Here is a 21,559-nt window from a genome sequence, read left to right on the forward strand (position 1 = left end):
GTTGGTTTATTGATACACAAAGACACACAAAAAAACGTATTAAAACTGGGCCAGTTAATGAGGGCCTTTTATGCCGACGCGACGTGATCGTGCAAATATGAAATATTGCACTGAACACTAATGAGCCATGGTCCAAAACAATACCTGGACCAGTTAATGAGGCTGGCATAGTTTCTATAAATAAGGACTAGCCCAAGTATCAGTCAATCTACGCTTCAGCAATTGGCATCCCAAACAAGTGCTCTACCCTAAAACTAAGAGTGGACCTTCTAACACCCCTTCAAAATTCTTAGGAATCCTCTTTTTTTTTTTTTTTTATCCCAGTGATTACTATTCTCATTCTAATACCAAAATAACATTTTCCTATTAAATTCCATTTACAATTATTTTACTTTATTCCAATTTAATTATTTTAAGGCCTTATTTTGTAATGAGATGCTATAATTTTTAAAAAATTATAATTATAAAATAAAAGTTAATAATATATAGTAAATATAATTTTTAAAAAATAATAAAGATATACTACATTTTTTATTATAAAAATATAAAATCAAATCAACTTAGTTTCTAAAATATAATAGTTGATATTTATTAAATATTTTAGTACTATAAAAGTTACAACTCTCCGACTTCAGTTCCAAACACGGACCTAAAATAGATTGAGACAATGAGTTTGCAAAACTATATGTGAAGTTAAGTGGAGCTTCTTGATAGTCCTTCCAATCGCGATCGTGATAGCACACGTTGAACTTGGAAAAACATAAGCTGCCGAACTCAATAAGCATTTGCAAAAGATAGTACATCAGGTAGTTTTAAAACAAGTTTTTTTTTAACAAATCAATGTCTTACTTTTGGTCTTTTTGGATAGATGAGTCACACAAAAAAAAAAAAAAAAAAGCACTCGTTGATTTTTCAGATTTTAGAGAGATAGAAGCGATCGAAGAGTTTGTAAAGAAAATAAAAATATCCTGGGTGTGTTGAGTTTGCAGAGGGAGAAGCAGGTGGGCGAGTTTGTTCTTCAATAGCGGGGTGTTAATAGCTGTAATGTAAGGCAAATGGATTGTCCCTTAAGCCCATTCAAACTCGGCCTATATCTAAGGAATAAGTAGGCTTTAATTCTCAAGCTGATTTGGGGGACACTGGGCCAGGCTGGCTTCGTTTTGCTTTTTGTTTTCTCTCTCGAATAAAATTACCAATTTAAAGTAAAGTTATGGCTACTTTGAAAATGTTCTAAAGTAGAGTAAGAATTATAATTATACATATAAAATAATAAATAGTAAAAATTTTATTATAATTTTAATCATGTAGTTATAAAATATTGCTCTACCTTAAAGCGATTTTAACATAGTCGAACCCAATTGGTTATATGCGTAAAGTTTCAATAATGCGGTGTGCGTCTTCATGTGTCAAAATTATGATTATTGATTTACTTCTAAATATGTAACGAATTATGAGCATTAAATATCTAAATCGAACCATTATTATAAATCTATTCTAATCTATGAGGAATTACCAAATTTTTAATTGAGAATACAATAGATTTATCTCCGCGCACACATTGACATTCCATCTCTTTACTGTTGCATTGATTTTAGAAAGTTAATTTTATGGTTCTTGCCTCAATGCCCAGCTGCACCATCGTAACAAGTTTTTCATTGTCGTTAAGAAATTATTCATTCATAATCACTGATTCACTATATTATCGTTATACGAAACATATTTTTGTAATAGATATAGTAAATTATATATACAACGAAAAAGCTATTATCAATTAAAAAAAAAGTTGCGGACGTTTGTAATACGCAACATGCTGCACTATAATCGGACCCTAAAATATTAAAATAATAGATAAATTAAAAAATAAATAAAATGTATGTTTTAAGTAAAATATTTTATTTTGTAATATATTAAAATACGTGTTTTACATATTTAAAGAATCTTTGGTTAATAAATTATTCCATACATATTTTAAGTTGCCCCATTTTGATAACATAATATTTGCATCATTGCATGCATGAACTTGATCGCTAACATTGATGTTATATGAGTCGCATCTGATGAAAATTCCACATGACAAATATTCAAGCGATCGAAATCGATAGACAAATTAATTGTACCATGTTACAGTTAAGATTGGAAAATAATGTATCTGGCACATCTTCCTTTTATGTGGCAAATTAATGTACATACCATAGAGTACATTTTTCCTTTTACGTGGCCCTCATGACGTAGACGTCGTCCAGGTATAAATCATCATGTGACAGTGATTTAATGTGGACGCCTAATGACCAATGAGCTTTTGATTCAATGGGAAAAGTATTGCACTTACAATGATAAGTATAAGAGTTCGAACTTCTATAAGAGTATTATGGAGGTTAGTTTCAATTTTTTCTTAATTATCAACTAATTGAGTGGAGACAGTCTCTCCTTTATAAAATATGAGTGGAGTAGACACCCCTCGAATATTAGAGAGGATTTAAAGTATTTAGATAAATCCTTCAATGTGTTAATGTATGGCAATAGTCCTAATTATTTAATACGATTATAAATATTGTAATTATAATGTCTAATGTAATATTTGTAACAATCTGTGTATAACAAAATAAAAAATATATATGGATGCCTAATGGACCGGCAACATTCAACACTGAGAGTCAACTCAGTTTTTGTCTTTTAACAATTGTATACCAACAATTTGTGGTCCAAATTTTAACATAATATTATCGTTTAAAGAAAAACAAAATACTTGAGAATTTAGTAACCCATTTTTCCACGTGCGGAGTTAAGCTCCCCCTCCATTGCCATTGCTTTTATTTTTCAATAATATCACTTTTTACTTCATATATGAAATTTTTAAAAGTAGATTTAGTAATCAGATTGTGTGTAAACATCTAGAGTTCCAACGAACTACGCAAGCACGGCATAAAGGATCTTTTTTTTTTTTATTATTCAAGGCTCTCTAACTGCTAATGATTTTATTCTACGTGTTAATCGAATAATGCTATTGTATAATTGAGATTTAACAATTTATTATATTTTAACTTACTAACCACGAATTATTTACGTGAAATTTACTCAGAAAAAAATTCGAGAACATGGTCAGTAAGTGTCCAATTAAACTACGCCACAACAAAAATGATTTGGACATGCTGACGATAAACCTTAACTACTACTAGTACTACTTATACGTGCACGTTTGTAATACCAACGGTGAAGCCAGACAGTGTCCAGTTTGATCAAGTATTATGTCATTAAGTTTAATTTTTTTCAAAAAATTCATTTTCTTTTTTATTTCTCCTAAATATTTATTTGCCCCCAATATAATTTGTGGTTGTCCCAATTAGCTTTGAATAAAATACAAAAAAAATGTAATTACAAATTTCTATTTGAATGATGCTTGGGGAACCCAATTTGTTTCCATCTGATGTGGTATTTATCTATTAAATGATATAATAATAATTTTGTTAAATTATAAAACTTATTATCCATTATATAAATGACACAAAGGGTGAGCATTCAGATTATGTTAATCTGAATAGAATTAAACCTAAAATTTATTTTGTATTCGGTTCGGTTTAGATTAAAGGGTTGTTTGATTTTTGTCTAAAGTCTTAATCTTAATTTTTTTTTACATTTATAATTTTTATTTTGTTTGTTTTTTTAATCACTTATATCTAATTATAATATGTTTAAGTTTGAATAAAAAACGTTAAATATTCTGACTTTCATCTTAATGGCAAAACATCTTAATAAAACTATAATATTCTATCTCATCAATATTCATATTGAATAAATTTATTTCCTATTATATGAATTATCCTTTTAGGTGAGTGTGTATAATAGGTTCATCTCTTTGTACTTGTATTTACTGTTTTTATAATAGATTTTAAATTTTATTTAATACATTAATTTTAATTCAAATGATTAAACAATTCTTTATTGACTTATGTAATTAACAAGAAAAAATATCAGTTTATTGTACTAAAAATAACATTGTCAGTATCATTTATTAATGTAAAAAAATTGCGTTATATATATACTTTGTTAACATAAACATTATCAATTTTTTAACTAACCAAATAATTTATTTATAACTTGTCATATGCTTAACCAATAATATAAATATTATTAATATTTATGAGATTATATATGTTAAAATATCATATTTCAGATGTTTTCCTTTCGAAAAATAAACAACTTAATATTTTTATTCAGATATTTAAAAAAGAAAAATAAACATGTCATTCAAATATATGTATTTAGACCTATTCAGATTTTAAATAAATTTAGATCTATTCAGATTTCAAATTAAAAAAAAAAATACTTCCTAACCCTTAAAAGTTGAATAAGTTCAAAATTAAAACTTGATTGATTTTTATTGTGGTTATGGTTAAAAAGAACAATTCCTAATTCTCTTCTCTTCTAATATTGTCCATATGCTCCCCTTTTACATTAAAATTCAACTCATGTTATTAATCGGTATGAAATTTAAAGAAATCCAACCCTTCTCTCAATCTTTTTCCATGTCACGTGTTGCGTTCATACGAGCTAGGGAGACCATAAACTATTTGAGTGAAATATGGACGTAAATTTTGGTACGCACACTTCAACATCATTCAGACAAGAAATGCGCGTTGTCGTCATCTTGTGCTTAGTTGCTATCAATTGGTTAAAAGATCTCATAATGCAATTTCGAAAAGGAAAATGATGTTTGTCCCGGGTCAAACCCCGGGTCAAACCCCGAAAATGATGTAAACGGCGTCGTTTTGATTATTATTTTTTTTCTTTTGGAAAACTCTAAAACGACGACGTTTTGTGATGATATTTTGAGAAGAATAAAATCTATCTTCCTCTTCGTTTTTGTTTCTTCGTTTCACCTGTGAAAGCAACAGAGCAACAGAGATCCCAACTTGGTCTTGTTCCGTTATCTCTTCATCTCTTCATCTCTTCATTTCTTCGTTTCTTCGTTTCTTCGTTTCTTCGTTTCTTTACTTTCCTTCCTCTCCCGAGGTCCAGACATTCGGGATCCACGACGACCGACTGACAGCCACGATCATCGTCAACACTGGTAGCACTGGTACTCGAAGCTTGTTCGGGAAATTGAACTCACGAAGCGGCAAAGTTACAGCCCGAGGTAATGCTTCGTTTTTTCCTCTTTAGGTTATGGCAAAATCGGGACGATTTGGTTGATCTAGGTTAGGCTGTCCTGGTAATGCTTCGTTTTTTCCTCTTAAGTTATGGCAAAATGGGGACGATTTGGTTGATCTAGGTTAGGCTGCCCTGTTGAATTTAATTTCATTGCTCAACAAGTGCTAAATTTTGTTCCTCTTTGATTTAATGTCATTGCCCTGTTGAATTCTTGAATTTTGTTCCACTTGAAAGCTGTATTTGCTAAATTTTGTTCCTCTTTAATTTAATTAAATTTTTGAAGACCACACTTTTAATTTTTGAGTTCTAATTAGTTAGGCATCCGACCCACAATCATGGCATCAGGGTCTCTGACTTAATTTTTGTAACAACAATTACAAAACTATGAGTTAATCTCTTTGAATTATTATTGTTGCTAAAGTGTACACTCAATGGAATAAGTTGGTCTTGGTGGGAATTTTTCTAATTACAGTGGTTAATTGTTAAGCACAAGAAGGGTTTGTGATGGAACAAATCGATAGAAGTGGGAATTGTAAAGCGAAACAGCAAAACTTAGCCATGACAGAGAGTATTAAGTAGGGCAAATCCAAATAAGATATTCCTTATTTGAATCAATTGCAGCTGTTCTCTTTCTGTATTTTATGTTATTTTTTGAATTAATGTAACCGAGTGATGAGGATTAATATTATTGATGGAGGGTTGTATTTTATCTCCAGTTGTGTGTGTATAGATTGTGTGCATTTTGGCTTGGGTTCTTTGATAGCCTTTCTGGCATGTTGCTTCTAGTTTTCATAGCTACTGGGTGGTTGCTAGGTGGTATTTTGGTATTAGCTGGGTGGTATTTTCTAGCATGTTGCTTCTAGTTTGGATATTAGCTGTTGGGTTTCTGGCATTTTGGTATTAGTTGCTGGCATGTGGCTTGGGTTGTTGGTGGTTTTGGCATGTTGCTGCTAGTTTGTTTTTGGCATTTTGGTATTAGCTGCTGGCATGTGGCTTGGGTTCTGGGTGGTATTTTCTGGCATGTTGCTTCTAGTTTGGAGATTAGCTGCTGGGTTTCTGGCATTTGGGTATTAGTTGCTGGCATGTGGCTTGGGTTGTTGGTGGTATTTTTGGGCATGTTGCTGCTAGTTTGTTTTTGGCATTTTGGTATTAGCTGCTGGCATGTGGCTTGGGTTCTGGGTGGTATTTTCTGGCATGTTGCTTCTAGTTTGGAGATTAGTTGCTGGGTTTCTGGCATTTGGGTATTAGTTGCTGGCATGTGGCTTGGGTTGTTGGTGGTATTTTTGGGCATGTTGCTGCTAGTTTGTTTTTGGCATTTTGGTATTAGCTGCTGGCATGTGGCTTGGGTTGTGGGTGGTATTTTCTGGCATGTTGCTTCTAGTTTGGAGATTAGCTGCTGGGTTTCTAGCATTTTGGTATTAGTTGCTGGCATGTGGTTTGGGTTCTGGGTGGTATTTTCTGGCATGTTTCTGGGTGGTTCAGGCAGTAATCATGTTGTTCATATGTTCTAGTTTTCTTTTCTTTTAAGTCTAACTAACTGTAATTGCAATTAAAATTTGATTTGGGTAATTTCTTTGGCATTATTAACTGTAATTGTTTCCGTTTTTGGGCAGTTTATTCCCAAGGGACTATTAACCACAAACAATGTCATCCGAGCTAAGTGAGAATCGGAGCTCATTGCAAATGTGTAATAGATGCGGTAATCATATGGAGTTGTTAACGTCACGCACAACAAAAAATCCAAATCGGAAATTTTGGATTTGTAGAGGATGTAAGAACTTTCAATGGGCTGAAGATCGTAAACCAACCGAAGAGAAAATAGACTTGTTAGCGGATGAAATTACGAAGTTAGGCTTAGAGATCGAGTGTTTGTCCGTTAAATTTCAATTATTGCATAAAGAACTTGAGCATATGCGAGAACGTGAAGTGCAGAGGCGATTATTGGATGACGAACTTCGAAAGAGAGAGGCACCGCGATATGATTTTATTAAAATACTGATGATTGTTGTATTATGTTTTCTCTTAAAGTATTATTTTTAAGTTGTTTCAAGTTAAAGACTTGTAGACATATGTAATAGCATTTTCATGTTAAATTATAATTTGGCCCCAAAAATTATTCTCAAAATTATACTATGGCCCAAATCATTCTAATATTTTCGAAATTAATCCAATTCTAAACTTTTGAAAATAAACTTATTAATTCATAGTATTATGAAATTATAATTTGGCCCCAAAAATTATTCTCAAAATGATACTATGGCCCAAATCATTCTAATATTTTCGAAATTAATCAAATTCTAAACTTTTGAAAATAAACTTATTAATTCATAGTATTATGAAATTATAATTTGGCCCCAAAATTTATTCTCAAAATTATACTATGGCCCAAATCATTCTAATATTTTTCAAATTAATCCATTTCTAGAATTTTGAAAATAGACTTAAGAACTCCATAATTTAAAAAATGTCGAAATACACATACACCAAATTACATTAGTACATTAGTTGAATAGTACATAAAACATAAGCATAACCTAACTTTGATTACATGCTTGGTTCATTAGTTGAAAACTCCCCTTGATTGGCCTCCTCGAAATTTTGTTGCGGTGCATGTTGCAAGTGCACATGATGAGCTGGACCGTAATTCATCTAATACTGATAGTAAGGGGGGAAAAATGCATGTTGTGGGGGTGCTTGTTGTGGTTGCTGTTGTACCAAAAAAAAAAAGTTAAACACAAATTATCAAACATATGACAATGAAAGGAAATAGCAAATAAAAAAATATTACCATAGCCATATTGCTCTCTTGTGTTGGGATTGTAGTGGCCACCTGAGAGGATAAATCATGTATCTCCGCGTCCTAGGAGTGCAGTCAACACACATTTAAAGTATATATTAAATTAATTTAAAATGAATGTATTAAAGTATTAAATTAATCTAAAGTATATACAATTACCTCTATAGTTGTGTTTATTGAAACGTTGTTCGATTTCTGTTTTGGCCGCTTAAATTGCTTTTGCTTTCTTTGACTAGGTGGACGACCTTTACGCCGACTTACCACTGGATCTTGTATGTTACTACTGGATCCACCATCAATGGTTGTATCGTCGTCGTCACATCGAACATTTAGAGAAACATCCTTCATAGCTTTCTCAATCCAACCCATAATGTTTTTATGACTTTCTTCATTTTTGGAAGCTACCTCAGCAACATCATAAAAAGCAGTGCACTCCTCTCTATATCGCTGATGTTCAATGCTCGAACTCCGTGCATCATAACTGACTTTGACTTTACTATAGAACCTCCGCACATCTTTCCTCCATCTTCGTAGGATATACTTTTCAGGCAGTAATTGCACACGGTTACGTGACAACACTGCGATAGCGTGTTTGCAAAGAATGCCCTTGTATTCAAACATTGAGCACACACAACGAATTTCACCTTCATCTTTTTCAAAAATGACTCTAAAAGTCTTTTCTCTACTCTTTTCATCGTTTTCAATAACTTCATATTCTGACCCCCCACAACTGAAAACCTCACAATATATCTTATTCACCAGCTCTTGCTGAAATTCTTGAAACTTGGAAATAGTGTACACTTCTTCAACTTGCTTTTCCATGGCAAAACTGGTACGACATGGCAACCGTTGGCTAAAACTTCGTGCATCTGCTTGCCGTTCTTTCTCAATTTTACTTTCCATTGCTTTCTCATATTTCTCCACAAATTGCTTCAAAGTTGTCTTCGAGTTAACATACCCATCAAAGAAAGCATTCATACTCTCACTACGCTGAGTGGTTGACATTCCAGCCCAAAAAGTAGTTTTCACGAATGCTGGAACCCAATGATTTCTTTCCACATACAAATCATTCAACCACTGATTATTTCTAAGATCATATCTATCTAACATGTCATGCCAAGCTTCCTCGAATTCAACAGGAGTATGTAAGTCATAAACAACAGAAAGTAATGAAACTCTAATGGCATGATATTCTGCATACCTTCCCAACTTCTCAGGCACCTTTTTTAATATATGCCACAAACACCATCGATGCCTAGTGTCTGGAAAAACAATCTGAATTGCCCTTTTCATCGCTTTATCTTGATCTGTAATGATTCCAAGGGGAGGACACCCAGACATACACGATAGCCATGTGTCAAATAACCACGTAAATGTTTCCGTGTCCTCATGCGAAATCAACCCACATCCTAACAAAATTGATTGACCATGATGATTAACTCCTACAAAAGGAGCAAATGGCATGTCATACTTGTTTGTTAGGTATGTGGTATCAAATGTGACAACATCCCCAAAGTCCTTATAGGCTGCCCTACTCCTTGGATCTGCCCAAAATACATTTTTTAACCGACCCTCCTCATCTAGGTCAATACTGAAGTAAAACCCATCATTTTCTGTTTGCATTTTCTGAAAATACCTCTGAATTGCAATAGCATCCCCTTCTCCGAGTCTTAATCGCCTCACCTTGTCAACATGATTTCTAGCATCTCTTTCTAAAAATGACACATTTTCAAAGCCACCAGCCTCGACAACAATCGACTTAAAACTTTGAGCCATTTTAATTCCAGCTTCTTCATTTATTTCAAGCAGCTTTTTAACAAAAGGACTAATGGAACGGTTGCATCGATAATACCTACTCTTGCTCGGACTCACGGCATGATTGTGTTCAAGGATCAAATTTCCAATTACCCATTTTCCACTAACAATATCCAAACGTTCTCCAATTTTAGCATTGCATCCAATCTTTTGGTTTGGTTGAAGCCGCAAAACATTAGTGGCTTTGGCTTTTGACTTGCCGTTTCTCCCACAAGTAAACGTCACATATCTCAAACTCCCATCATCCCCTTTTCTACAAGATCTCCGCATCACTGGAAACCCCTCTTGTAGGCCATAAGTTTTATAATATTCAAACATTTCATCAGGACTATCAAAAGACATCCCAACCGTAGGCTCAACAACATTTTCCACCACCAATTCCTCATTGTTTTCTTCCAAATCAGCCCCCTGTAAATCCTGCAATTCCCCAACTTCATCAACCTCCTCCACTTGTTCGAAATTATCCATTAACTGCTGCAAATTAAAATAATTCAATATCTTATTAGTTATTTATCGCAAATTCATTAAATTTTAAAACAAAATTTCAAAAGCAAAATGAAACAACTCAGATGGTAATTACATCTTCTCACATTGCTTTTTCTGTAGCCCCTGTATTAATTGCAGATGAAGAAACACAATAATATAATCAACTAGTCTTGAAATAAATTGAGCCATGTATGTAGAAACTCAAATCGATTGATACTAATCATAATTCCTTTATTCAGAATAATAATATTAATTCTCTTGCCTTTAAAAAAACAATTCCATTATACCCAATTTAATTACATACACAATTATAAAAAAACAGAGCCCAGGTCATTACTCTACCTCCATTCGTTCACAATTTTTTAAATTGATTTTGAATCCTACGAAGCTACAACCCAATTTCATAAACAACATCATTTCTACATTAAAAATAGATTAACATCATCATCAATTTAGCTTCAACTCTGTTTTTTTTTTCGTAGTGATGCTAACAGCTAATGTATGGAAACTGTTACAATGTTACTGAAGAAATAAATTCAAGAACATGAGAACTGAAGAAATAAATTCACAGGGAAAAATTTAAAATTAAATTAAAAAACAAAATGCTACAAAGAAGACAGTACCGAAAAAAAAACTCAAGCTTCCAAAATTCAATCTTTTAGGCACAATGTTATCTTCCTCTGCCGAAACTCAACCGAAACCAATCTTGCTGCTGTTGGTCTTGTTCTTCACTAAATGCAAGGGCTGTGGATCTCGTTCAGCTTAATTAGTAGATGCCGAAACTAATCATGCCGAAACCAATCTTGCTCGCAGCCGAAACTCAACCGAAACTCAGCTGCTGTTGGTCTTGTTCTTCACTAAATGCAAGGGCTGTAGATCTCGTTCAGCTTAAGATGAAGAGGATGGAGCAAGGGCTGTGCAAGGGCTTTGGTCTTGTTCTTCACTAAATGCAAGGGCTGTGGATCTCGTTCAGCTGCTGTTGCAAGGGCTGTGGATCTCGTTCAGCTGCTGTTGCAAGGGCTGTGGATCTCGTTCAGCTTAAGATGAAGAAACGAAAAAGAAATGAAGAAAGGATGGAAGAAACGAAAGAAATGAAGAAAGCCTGTAAGAAACGAAAAAGAAAAAAATAAAGAAAACGACGCAAATAAGAAGCCGCGAAGTAAAAAAAAATTTAAAAACAAAACGACGCCGTTTTATATTTTTCGGGGTTTGACCCGGGGCAAACATCAGCACTCTTTCGAAAAAGTTAAAATTCGACTTGATAATGCTTTTCTGCTTTCCATGTTTGGGGTTAGGTATGACAGGTGGGAGTGACTTTGATTGTGATAGTCATCAAAAGACACGTAGATTTTACATAATTATCTTAAAATTAAAATTGTATAGTTGTAATTTAAAAATTATGATATTAAAATATTTAATAAATACTAACTATTGTATTTTAAAAAATGTGTTAATATAATTTTTCACTTATATAATAGAAAATTTATTATATTTTTAATAATTTAAAATTATTATTTAAAATTTATATTTATTATATATTATTAATATTTATTTTATAGTTATAATTTTTTTTCTACAATAGTTGTAACTTAAAAGATACAACATCTCAATCACAATCGCACCCTCAAACATAAACTTATGACTTTTTAAGAAATACATATACTTAGTTTATTATTGTTTTCAGTTAATTTGAAGATATTATATGTAGTATCCTGATCTATTTTGTGGGATCGATAACGAGATCATGTGTATTTCGATCGAGAAAAGAGATGAAATCTCGACATTAATCATTAACTACTTAAAATTATATACAAATGATTATGTGTGTTTGTTCCCAACATTTGAAATCTAGCCATACATTAAAATAAACTTATTAAAATCAGAAATCAGAAATCATTCATTATTATCCCCTAGCTAATTATTTCGTGCGGTTAGGAGGATAAATGTCAGCAAGATGGGTCCAATATAATGAAATTGCGGACATTGATGTGTCTTTTCTTGCTTGGGTATGGTTTGATTTTAATATATAGGTTCAAGATGTTTAAATGTAACAATGTTCATCTGGTACAAACTAAAATCAATTCTCAACAAACATAATTATTAATTTATCGAGGAAGAAGATGAGTATATACACACACATATATTGGAACATTTTTATATATTAGTCTTAATTTGATCTGGAATTTTAGATTTTATTAAAGTATGAAAAAACTATTAAACCGTGTGGCTTAATAGTTTTTATAGTTATTACATTATCATACTGCATGGTGTAATAGCTTTTCTAAACTTCACAAAATTCAAGATCCTGAATTGAAGCGTCTCACTCCCTCTCTCTCTCTCTATATATAGAAATTTTTTAATTTAAAATTTTTAAGTGTCGAAAAGTTTGAAAAAATTTTAAAACTGTATAATTTTAAAGTTTAATTTCATCATAATACTATGAATCTACGATTTTAAATTTTTTTCGAACTTTCCCAAACTTTAAAATCCCAAATATATATAATCACTGACTGATCAAGAAAAGACTTTTATTAGAAGAAAATAAAAAAAAAACTACTCCTTAATTAATTAAACCCAAATGACATATGGTAATTAACAACTAATTGTTCATCATCTAACGGCAAAGCCAAAGTGTTGATAATTCGATTGGCTAATGATCTCAGTCAACCAAGTCATGCAATCTTTGGCAAGCTCTTGAAGTCTCAACACCAAGTCTTGAGATTTTAGCCTATATAACATATCAAAATAAGTAGTTAATTTAAACAAATTAAATATGATCGGTTTCTGATAATTAAACTAGAGGAAATGGCATATATATTTTTTAATTACCTGGGCACGAACCGTGTGAAAAATTTTATCACCAATAGTAGAAAAGCTAGCACTGACAACTTGAGCACCTTCTTCTTCGAGAATACTAATAACTTCATACAACATGAAGTTTCTTTGCATCCCACTTATCAAAACCACTTCAATACTAGAACCCAAGTCTTTTAATTCAACCACCGGAAAATTTGAGCAAATATTATTCGTTTCATCCATAATGTTATTACTACTGTTTGGTTTTATTGACTTCATTGCTTGTTCCTTCATTCTATTCAATTTATCTATTCTTTCTCTCAGCTGCTTTATGTAGCAGCAAGCTAGATCCAACCGGTCTTCTTGCGATAGCATACTCTGCAACAAAATTAATTAAATATGTTAGTCTGGTGTCAGTGAAAATCCGCAATAATATTTACTGGACAGCATTACTGGACAGCAACCAAAAACATACGTACAATTAATGAACAGATTAATGAAAGGGCCCCAATAAATGGACTATTAATAGGAAAGGCCACTTTCTTAAATCTCATCCAGAATCCAAAGTAACAGAACGCAATTATCTTTTAAGTAGATAATTATCTCTAAGTATCATAACTTATAATCCATGAAAATGTAGGAACCACATAAATATTAATATTTCATCCGGTCATTATCAAGTGGCCAGCTGTTGTCTGTGCTTGTGAAGTACAAATTAAAGGGTCTGGGGCTCGAACAATGGTCGTATGAATGGAGAGGATGAAACGCTCACACTGCAGTTTCCCGCCGGGTTGGAGGAGGGGGTGGTTGGGGGGGCCTCTAATATTTTACAGGAGAGAAGGGACTGTAAAAATGTTACAGAAAAACCTAAACCTAAGCAATTTTTAGTTTTTCAACCTATAGAAAGGGTCATATTTATGAAATGAATAATTAATATATCCATATCATTTGTAAGGAAAAGGAAGAAGGATTGATGATCAGTTACGTTACCCAGTAAGGTCTAGGAGAATTAAATGAATAGAAGTACCTTGGAGGCTTTGAAGTGGTGAGAAGGAACGAGAGAAAAAAGCTTGAAGCATAAAGATTTCATGTGATCTCTGCGATTCTTTTCGATATTTTTTCGTTCAGGTTTTGACGACTTATCGCTTCTTTTCTTCATTCTTTTCCACTCTTTGCTCACTTCTTCTCGCCAATAAGAGAGGTTGTAGAGAGAATTGAATGAATCCAAAGAGTTATGTAGCCCATTATATAGACAATTATGGAAGGGAAATATCATATGAAGCCTCTCGCTGGTCTATATTGTTCGGTAGAAAGGACGAGCTGTGAGGCCAAAAATCTGGGGATTAAAGTAATAAAGGTACTTTTTATTGATTGACTCCTGATTGTCTGTTGAAATCAACTTGTAGTCCATAGTTTTTACAAATACATCACTTTAGTCCTCTCCAATAAATGCTATCACTTTTGAACTTGTAAAAAGCCAACGATCTAAAGGCATTTTAGACAAAACAAATTGTTTGTCTCCTACACTTCCGTTATACATGTAAATCAAATCAAAATATTTTATAAGATTCTTATAGTTAATGTTATCTTCATAAGAGTCATGATATGTTTATAAAGTTTGTATGCAAAATTTGTATCTCGGATGACCACTAAGTGTTAGATAGTAGTCGACGTTTTATATTTTCATTAATGAGATAATTTCACAACATCAATGAGTTAATGACACGTTAAAGGTAGATAAATTAGAATACAAACTTTGTATACTATAAATTGAAATACAAACTTTGTATACTAACTTTATACAAACTTTATGAGGGTATCATTACTCTTTTAATAAAATAAATTAAGAGAGTATGTAATAAAATATATGTAATGACGTAAAAAATTAAATTTGGCTTTATCCACCCCGATATTTTTTTCTTTCGAGAAATGTATATTAACACAAAGTTATAAATTAATAGAGTACAAAAACTCGAGAAGTATTCATAAATTATTATAAATTCATGAAGGTTATGGGTAACAACTTGAATTTCCATAAAGTATGGATGCTTATAAAAATTAAAAGCAGTAAGTTTAACTTTGAATAGGACAATTGTGGGTGAATAATAAGAGGTTAAGAGTTTAATTCTAAATAATTACATTTCATTAATTTGATTTGCTAGATCAGGATACAAGGTAACTGGATAAGAAAAATGAGTCGAATAATAGAATAATTAGTATTTTTTTTATGGTCAAAAGTGGTCAAGGACCTGTGTAACAAAAAAAAAAAAAAAGAGAACTAGAGAAGACTTAAGTGAAACATTTATGAATCCTTTGATTTGTCAAATTTTTGTAAACAAAAGACAAGGAGCCAAATGATAGAAACTCAATAAAATAAAAATAAATCAACATTTCGATTGAATGAACTGTTTGAGCCACATAAGATGCTTTTTGACTTCTAACTAGCCAAGCGTGGATAATTAGATAATTAGATAAAGATGATATTGTGTTTTCATATCATCACTTATCATATGGGCTTGGTTATAGTCAGGATATTATACATCTCACCTTGACTTTTCCTCCGCGTTCACCGGCCACTTTTTTTTTTTTTTTGTCTTAACTACGAGGTATTTTGGAAAGGACTCCAACTGTGGGAGGTACTTTTAAGCCCGTACCACAACTCAGATTAGAAGTCCCCGCTTGAACTGGGAGGCACAAGTTCTCCCAATAAAGACGACTTTCCTACGACTCGAACTAAAAAGTAAACTAAATCAAACCACGTAAGATGACTCTATTACCAGTGGAGCCAACACTTTATTGGTCGTCGGCCACTTTTTTGTGCCTGAACTTTTGTTGTTTTTCTGAGAGGACAAAAAAATTCACAATAATTACTTGCTTTAACATCATCAGTCCACACGTCAGAAGAATTAATTAGTATGTTATTCTCATCCAAGTACTAAAATTTCGAAATAAAAAACATGATTTACGGAAAAAAAAAATAATAATTTGACCATGTGGGCGGCTAAAATCTTAGGATAAATTTGACCATTCTACAAATTTTCTCCAATTATAATGGTGGGGCACACGTTACATTCGTTTAAAATTTTCTCTTCATTGTTACAAGTCATGATAAGGATTTGACTTGGAATCCGAAGATGTAATGTAAGTAAATATTTTCCCCAGAAGACGGATACGTGTCAAGCCATTATTTCCTAAATCAGGCAAAGTAATCACTAATTAAAATCAACGTGTCTTCACACTGTAAAACGGGGAGTAAGAGTAATCATAGCGGGGAGCATGCCAGAGAATTTGGAGGCTAGCTACGAGTGTGGAAATTGGCAGAACTGATCCAACCGAAGTTTCAAGGCTTTAACTATGGCTGTATGTACAGGACTTGCTTGACCAGCAACAGCTCATATGCATGCTCATAGTCACAGCGAAGAATTTAGAGTGTGTAACAGTTGTTAATCAACAGAAGGCTGAGACATAGAATATTTAAGGCTGTCAAACAGCTTGCAGAATCAGTCTGACGACTTCATTCTTGACATTGAAATACTTCACATGCTGAATACTCAGACCGACAAGATTCCACATTAAATCAAGGATTTGTTTTTAATTGCTGTAAGCAGGTATACAATAACAAACGTGTTTGGTAAACACCTCCATACTTAAGAGTTGATCATTCAACCCAACAACTGCAAAGCGCTGCACAACACTTCAATCTCAATACATACACACACACGTGTGTGTGTGTGAATAAACAGCCTAAAATTTTACTGCCAGTAGGGTTATATAAATAGTGGGTATGCGGAATTGGTATGCCACATCTGACAACTAATTGTAAGATAACAGAAATCTATCATTTCATGGTCATTGTCCATTTTTGTCATCTGTGGCTTAGGTGCCGATAAATTAGGCAACTGCCCAGTTTTAGTTGTATCGAGAGCATGATAATTTGGATGCATCCAATCATACAAGTAAGAAGTAATAGCCTGATCATGGTGTCGATTTGATACGAAAGAAGCAAAGAATTAATCAGCTGTGTATCTTAATTTTTAGTGCTCGTATTAGATTTAGCGCTGTGGAAATTAAGAATCTATCTCTGGCAAGGGCAAAAGCGATAGGCCAGGTTAACGAGGAAAGGGGGACTGGTTCAACCTCAGGAATGAGAGCAAGCAAGTCCAGCTTTGTTGTGCAAGTCACTGTCTTTATCCGATCCGATAAGATAGATCTGATGCATATATAGTAAAGAAAAGCTCTTCCGCAAGCCATTTGGGGAAATTCCCTAACGAAAGAATAGTAAGCTTCTTTCCTTGCTACTTGAAAGAATGCCTTGGCACACTCATACTAGAAGTCAAAGAAAGAACTCGGGTCTAAGCTCTCAACTTCAAGGAAGGGAACCGAAAGAGCAGAAATGTCATCTACCTTTCCAACGGAATCTTTGCCCGGCTAACGTGAGTTCTAGGAAAAGAGAGACTTTAAGCTAAAGAAACTTTTTTTTAACCTAGACATTCTTCTAAGAGTTCAGGGCTAATAGGCCCAGTCTGATAGTTATTGGCTGAGAACACAAAATCCTTCCAGAATGAAATCAGAAAAAATCCTTCCAGAATGAAATCAGAAAATCCTTTCACTGAAATTGCAGCTCTAGTGTTTGATGGAACAAATTATCAAGTGTGACCTGTTAGAATGGAAGCTTATCTGGATGCTAATGATCTGAGGGAGGCTGTTGAACAAATATATGAAGTTCCACCCCTGCCAGACAATTCAACTCTTGCACAAATCAGAAATCAAAAGGAGATGAAGCAAAGAAAATCAAAAGTGTTTGAGGGTGCATTTCTCGCGGACCAGCCATACCCTAAACGAGGAACCAGTCTCCTTGTAAGTGAGCAGACAGGTGAAGTCTGGTAGCATATATCCAAGACCATGAATTCTCTGCTCAATCACGAGGACGTCCTCTTCTAAACTATAGTTCGAGCAGGGTTCGTGCTAGGAGCCGAGAGTCTTTCCTGCTGGAGATCGGGGTCGGCAGACCCAGTCTATAATGGTTAACGAGACGTGCACTCCTATCCGAGAATCTAGGCACGAAACCCACTCAGCCGCAACTACGACATTTAAGCATCCACTTCCGTGAGCTAGGGGAGGTGATGGACGTGGATCGTGGGGGCCGGATTCGTATGAAGGCTATAAAACAGTGATCAACGAAGGTTAAGGGGTTAGACACTTTTACACTAGAACTTAAGAAAAAAGAGTATTTACTGAAAAACGAGAGAAAAACTCATAGGTATTTCACTGCCTAAGAGATCATTAGAGAGCCACGAGATCAATAGCCAAGTTTCCCAAAAAGTAAACATAAATTTCTGACTTGAGACTCGAAGGGTTTACGCTGGGATCATTAGAGAGCCACGAGATCAGTGGCCGAGTTTCCCAAAAAGTAAACCTAAATTTCTGACTTGAGCGTCGGAGGGTTTACGCCGGGAGTCCTTACTAAAGTAGGAAACACATGAGCAAGTAGGGGCGAGGGCCGGTATCTCTTTGATTCACCACCCAGGGGGATTAATAAGGGGGAGCCATCATAATCTGAATTGTCTCTGACCATATCTTATGTGTTCAGGAGTCTGCTAAGTCATAGGAGGCATAGCTCTGCTCAGTTAGAAGAGTTACGTGAAGTATCCTAGGTTGGTCGTGAGTTTGGGATAGGGATGGCAATGGATCGGATCTGACCCAAGATCCATCTTATCCAAATCCAATCGGATTAGATTTGGGTCAGTGTAAAATAGATTTGGATTGGATTTGGATATAATGTGCAAATCTAAGACGGATTTGTGTAGATCTGTCTTAATATCTAGATCCAAATGCATATCCACATATCTTTTAATTTTATTTTATTTTTAAAATTGTCTTAACAATTTTGTAATTATAAATGATAGTAAATCTCATTCATAGCATCTTAGTAGTAGTATTTACCATGTATTTAATTAAATATCTTAAAACTTAAATATTAATTTTTAAATTTAAATAATAATAGAATAAAAATTTAAATGATAATAGAATAATTGTCAATTTATTTTATTATATTGACCAAATAAGTTTTAAGGAGTAAATTAATTTCTCCCATACACTAGCACGTATTGTCTCAAAATTGCTTTCCAAATTGTCCTTGAAAATACTAAAGAGGCATGTGAAAACAATTAAAGGAAGCCTTATATTTTTTATTTCAAAGTCGGCCTTGAAGTCAGTATCATGATTGATGATTCACGAATTCATGTTACGTATTTCCCTTTATTATTAAAAAAAAGGAAGCCTTTATTCATGAATAGAATTCATGATACCATTCGTAAAGGGAAATAATAATTTTTATTATGAGGAAGCCTTATATTGTTATATGACACATAATATAATTTTTTTTTTTACTTATTCACGAATTCGTGAATCCTGATACCATTCATACTAAGTGCCGCACTTTAGTTTGCCATAATTTCTTTCAATTATTCATATTCTAGGTCAACTCATTGTCAATCTTGCTCCAACAAAAAAAAAAAAGTACAACCTCTTTCTTTCTCTTCATTCTACTCTCGCTTCTTTACTCTATTTGAATATTTAGATAAGTCCTTTAATTGCCAAGTAAGTATTTAAACTTGATTTTTTTTCTATTATTTTCTCATAACATTATTCTCATAACGTCCACATAATTTAATTCTATAATATTGAATTAGGTATATGGTAATCATCAAATTACGTATTAGTTTTCCATGTGGGTTAGTTTTTATTTGAATATATCTTAAATTATGACAGTTGATTTCATTAATAAAGGATCCATGTGAATAAAGATTAAATGAGAAGCATTCAATTATTTATTTAATTTATGCTCCTAATTTTTTATATTATTTACAAATAATTGTATTTATTTACTTGTCTAATATCGATGTGTAATATTAATTTTTTTCAGTGACATAGACGCTTAATGTTTTTGTTTATTTCTTCAATTAGGTGAAATATGGATTTTTGTCCTAATTTACTTCAGTCAGAAAATGATGATAATGATGAGTATGATGTTGTTGAAGTAATTGAACCATCAAATGGGATGGAGTTGAATTCAACCTCACCAATTCCTAGCGATGAAACTGCTGATGTTAGTAAAAAATTGAAGTCTGTTGTGTGGAATCATTTTACGAGGCAAAAGATTAATGGACAATTGAAAGCAATTTGTAACAAATGCAATGGAAAGTTAGTTGTAGGAAGTGGGACGAACCATTTACAAAAGCACTTGCTTAGATGCCCACGACGTAAGCAACCAGCAATCTGAAAAACACGTATGCAACCCAAGAGGGGGGGTGAATTAGGATTCTAAAAATTATTCAATTTATAAAGAAAAACTTAATGCAAATATAATCCAAATTCAAAGCAAAAACAATTAAGTTGATCACAATGTAAAAAGATAAGGGAAGAGGGATTCAAACACTGAGATTTTTACGTAGTTCGGCCAACCTCGCCTACGTCCACGCCTCCAAGCTTTCCGGGCTTGAGGATTCCACTAAGCAAGCCACCAAGGCTTCAATGCTTACACTTGACTTCCATGGTGTCAATAAACCTTTACAATAAGAGATTATCCCCAATCTCTTAACCCAAGTGTATCCCAACACTTATAATCACTCAAAGTAAAAGATTACAAATTGTTTTTGCCTCTCACAATATATAAGATTATACAATGATGCTTAATATGTGAATAGATGAAACAAGAATGTGTTCTAAGCTCTATGAAGATTGTATTCTCGAATATTAGCTCAATAGTTGTGTTGTGATCAAATCTCTTTGAATTTGAATGAGCTTATTTATATCTGCAGCTGAAAACTAGCCGTTATAGACTGTCTGCACACTGTCGGATTGCCGTTAGATAGATATCGGATCGCCGTTTGACTGGTCAATATGACCGTTGGACTGATTTTTCAAATTGTCGGATCGCCGTTAACTAGATGTCGGATCGCCGTTTATGTCCAGAGGCTACACTTCATTTCTGGTTGCTATCGGCGAGCTGTTTATCAAATTTGTCGAATCATCGTTTAGGTCCAGAGGCTATAGTTGATATCGGCGAGCTGTTTATCAAACCTGTAGGATCGCCGTTTAGGTCCAGAGGCTATACTTCAGTTCTGGTTGATATCGGCAAGCCGTTTATCACACATGTCGGTTAGTCGTTTAGGTCCAGAGGCTACTGGTTGATATCGGCGAGCCGTTTATCAAACCTGTCGGATCGCCGTTTAGGTCCAGAGGCTATACTTCAGTTCTGGTTGATATCGGCGAGCCGTTTATCACACATGTCGGTTAGCCGTTTTCCACAAAAACTGCTGCAGTGAACTATTTTGCAAGATGACTGTTTTGTCTCCAAATCTTTATAAAAAAACTTTATAAAACTTGTCAAAATAGATGAAAAATATGTTGAGCTTTTAAAAGATTAATCAATCTTAATTATGTTTGTTATCATCAAAATCAATTAAGGAATTATTTAAGTTAACACAATCAAGAATGCTACGTTGAATGCTACTA

The 21,559-nt window shown here is 33.4% G+C and overlaps 2 protein-coding genes across 2 annotated transcripts; both read right to left on the minus strand.

Moving 5' to 3' along the window:
• Positions 1–7,797: 7,797 nt before the first annotated feature.
• On the minus strand, positions 7,798–10,228 carry LOC107176443 (protein FAR1-RELATED SEQUENCE 5-like). Its single transcript, XM_052435965.1, has 3 exons — positions 8,105–10,228; positions 7,937–8,008; positions 7,798–7,854 (listed from the first exon to the last, which is right to left on the minus strand). Exons 1-3 carry the CDS (start codon positions 10,226–10,228, stop codon positions 7,798–7,800), a joined length of 2,253 nt encoding a protein of 750 aa, XP_052291925.1.
• Positions 10,229–12,757: 2,529 nt separating this feature from the next.
• Positions 12,758–14,327, minus strand: LOC102607218 (transcription factor bHLH162-like). Its single transcript, XM_006493039.4, has 3 exons — positions 14,070–14,327; positions 13,076–13,420; positions 12,758–12,974 (listed from the first exon to the last, which is right to left on the minus strand). The coding sequence occupies exons 1-3, from the start codon at positions 14,316–14,318 to the stop codon at positions 12,906–12,908; spliced, it is 663 nt and encodes a 220-aa protein (XP_006493102.2). The 5' UTR covers positions 14,319–14,327; the 3' UTR covers positions 12,758–12,905.
• Positions 14,328–21,559: the final 7,232 nt, after the last annotated feature.

The sequence above is a fragment of the Citrus sinensis genome, chromosome 3 (genome assembly GCF_022201045.2).
Source record: "Citrus sinensis cultivar Valencia sweet orange chromosome 3, DVS_A1.0, whole genome shotgun sequence".
NCBI classification, from domain to species: domain Eukaryota; kingdom Viridiplantae; phylum Streptophyta; class Magnoliopsida; order Sapindales; family Rutaceae; genus Citrus; species Citrus sinensis.